General features: G+C 46.2%; 1 protein-coding gene across 1 annotated transcript in view; it reads left to right on the top strand.

Moving 5' to 3' along the window:
* Window positions 1-6: 6 nt before the first annotated feature.
* The window catches only part of LOC103808937 (voltage-dependent T-type calcium channel subunit alpha-1G-like), a gene marked incomplete at its 5' end in the record, with an annotated part of 52,586 nt that continues 50,580 nt past the window's right edge, over window positions 7-2,012 (top strand). Inside the window, one exon of the mRNA XM_009081745.1 lies at window positions 7-405. Coding sequence (XP_009079993.1) covers window positions 7-405 — 399 coding nt within the window. The remainder of the gene's footprint in view (window positions 406-2,012) is intronic.

Below are 2,012 nucleotides of genomic sequence, written 5' to 3'. Positions count from 1 at the left end.
AGCAGCTGGAACAGCCGTCGCTCCAGCTGGAACAGCATCGGCCGAGCCCCCAGCCTCAAGCGCCGGGGGCAGAGTGGCGAGCGCAGGTCCCTCCTCTCCGGGGAAGGGAAGGAGAGCTCAGAGGAAGGAGAGAGCTCGGATGAGGAGCACTCCAGCCGGGCTGGCAGCTTCAACGGCTCTTTGCCTCATCGCATGGAGTCGCTGGAAACAAAAGGGTCCTTTGACCTCCAGGATACCCTGCAGGTGCCTTCCCTGTATCGGACCAGCAGCATGCACAGCAGCCGAACCTCTGCCTCTGAGCACCAGGATTGCAATGGGAAGACCTCTCCAGGTCTGCTGCTGCACCAGCTCCCCCTGGATGAGCCTCACCAGGATGGTGATGATGGCGATGATGAAGGCAACATGGTAAGGAAATGCCATGTGCTCATTTCGGGCTTTTTTCCTTGTCAAAATGATGCTTGTCCCTGTCTTCAGAGCACATAAGTAGATGAAAAACAATGGCCTGTTGCACAGATTAGGTGTCACCATCACTGCCAGACCAGACTGAGAGTCACCCAAAAGGTCTCTGGGCAGTGGATGCTGTCAGAAATTGGGTTGGGATCATAATATGTATTACAGTGCAATTTTAGATGGCTCATGATGGAGAGATCAGGGCAGAACTCCCCAAGTTTCACTAAAAGATGCAGAGAGAAGTTTATCTCTGAGAAATATATGTTTTTCTGGATATATATTTTTTTTACTTTTTTAAAAAAAAACCCAACAAATAACTTTCACCATTCTCCAACCACTTTCTGCCCCCACACCAGCAGCAGACAATTTCTCTTGACAAGTAAGGAAAAGGCAGAGCTTGGCCCCCCATTCCCATGTTGGTGTTAGTCCTTTGGAGACATTGATAATTTCAGAGGCTTTGCATTAATTTACATCTGAAGAGCCATTACACCTATGAGCATCTCTTTTACTAGCCTGAAAAGTGCCATTTAGGAAGTAGTGGCTAAAATGTCTGCAAGTGCAGGGAAGGGATGAAGGTGCTTGGTTCTTTCTTCCCATGGTTATTTGTATCTTAAGGGAATTAAAGGAATCTGGCTGCTTTTCCAAAGCTGTTTGCATGGCTGGCAGAGTGGGACAGCAGGATGCCACAGTCCTGGCTGTCAGGTGTGTGTTAGGATGTCTCAAGGACAGTTTTGGGGTGTTTCCTTATCTTTCCAGGTTAGCTCTTTGTTTCATTTTACCTTGTTCTCAGGCTTCAAAATGTGATGTGCCATCCCCAAGGGTAGCCCTGTTTCTCTTGATGGAGCAGGTGGATTTTTGGGTAGAGCCATGTGATGGTAACAGAGGTGGTTCTGAGTAAAGGAAAGCTGCAGCTTGTGGACATGATTTTACTGTATTTCACTGAGTTTATTGAATGAAAATGAAATTGGGATCATGTAAAGGGATGCAAACGGCAGCAGTGACTCCAGAGTCATTCTGTTCCTTATGGGAGGAGAAAGAGAGTTAGTGCTGGCAGAATGGAGTCACTCAACCATGAATTGCTTTTAAAAAAAGCCATTATCCCATTACATCTCCATCATGGATCCTCAGCCTGGGATTTTTACTGATTGTCTTAACCTGGTTTTTAACTTCCATAAAATAAATTGAATTTTGAAGAAAAGGAGCAGTAATTATTTTTGGAAAAAGCACTATTAAAAGTGATCAAGAGACCATGCTCTTCATTGCCAGCTAGGGATTTTTTTTCATGTTCCAACATCTGCTGCTTTTTCCAGCTCACCTGGTCCAAACATCCCAGGAGATGTCCCTTCCTTTTCTTCCCACAGGATTAGAAGCAGCTTTATGCTGGACATGGTGTGATGGGACATGTCCCTCCTCTCCCATCCCTCCCAGCCAGTGCTGATGATAAGCAGTTGAATAAGAGTTTTCATCTTTATTACAGCAGCTGCTTCTGGTGTAAACCAAACATCATCCTCTGTTTACCAAGGTCTGGCCAAGGATTTTACCAAAGGTCCTTCAATCCCCTC

This window comes from Acanthisitta chloris, unplaced genomic scaffold (assembly GCF_000695815.1).
Source record: "Acanthisitta chloris isolate BGI_N310 unplaced genomic scaffold, ASM69581v1 scaffold28539, whole genome shotgun sequence".
NCBI classification, from domain to species: Eukaryota; Metazoa; Chordata; class Aves; order Passeriformes; family Acanthisittidae; genus Acanthisitta; species Acanthisitta chloris.
Note: the sequence above shows the minus strand (reverse complement) of the source record. Positions and strands in the feature narration are given on the sequence as shown.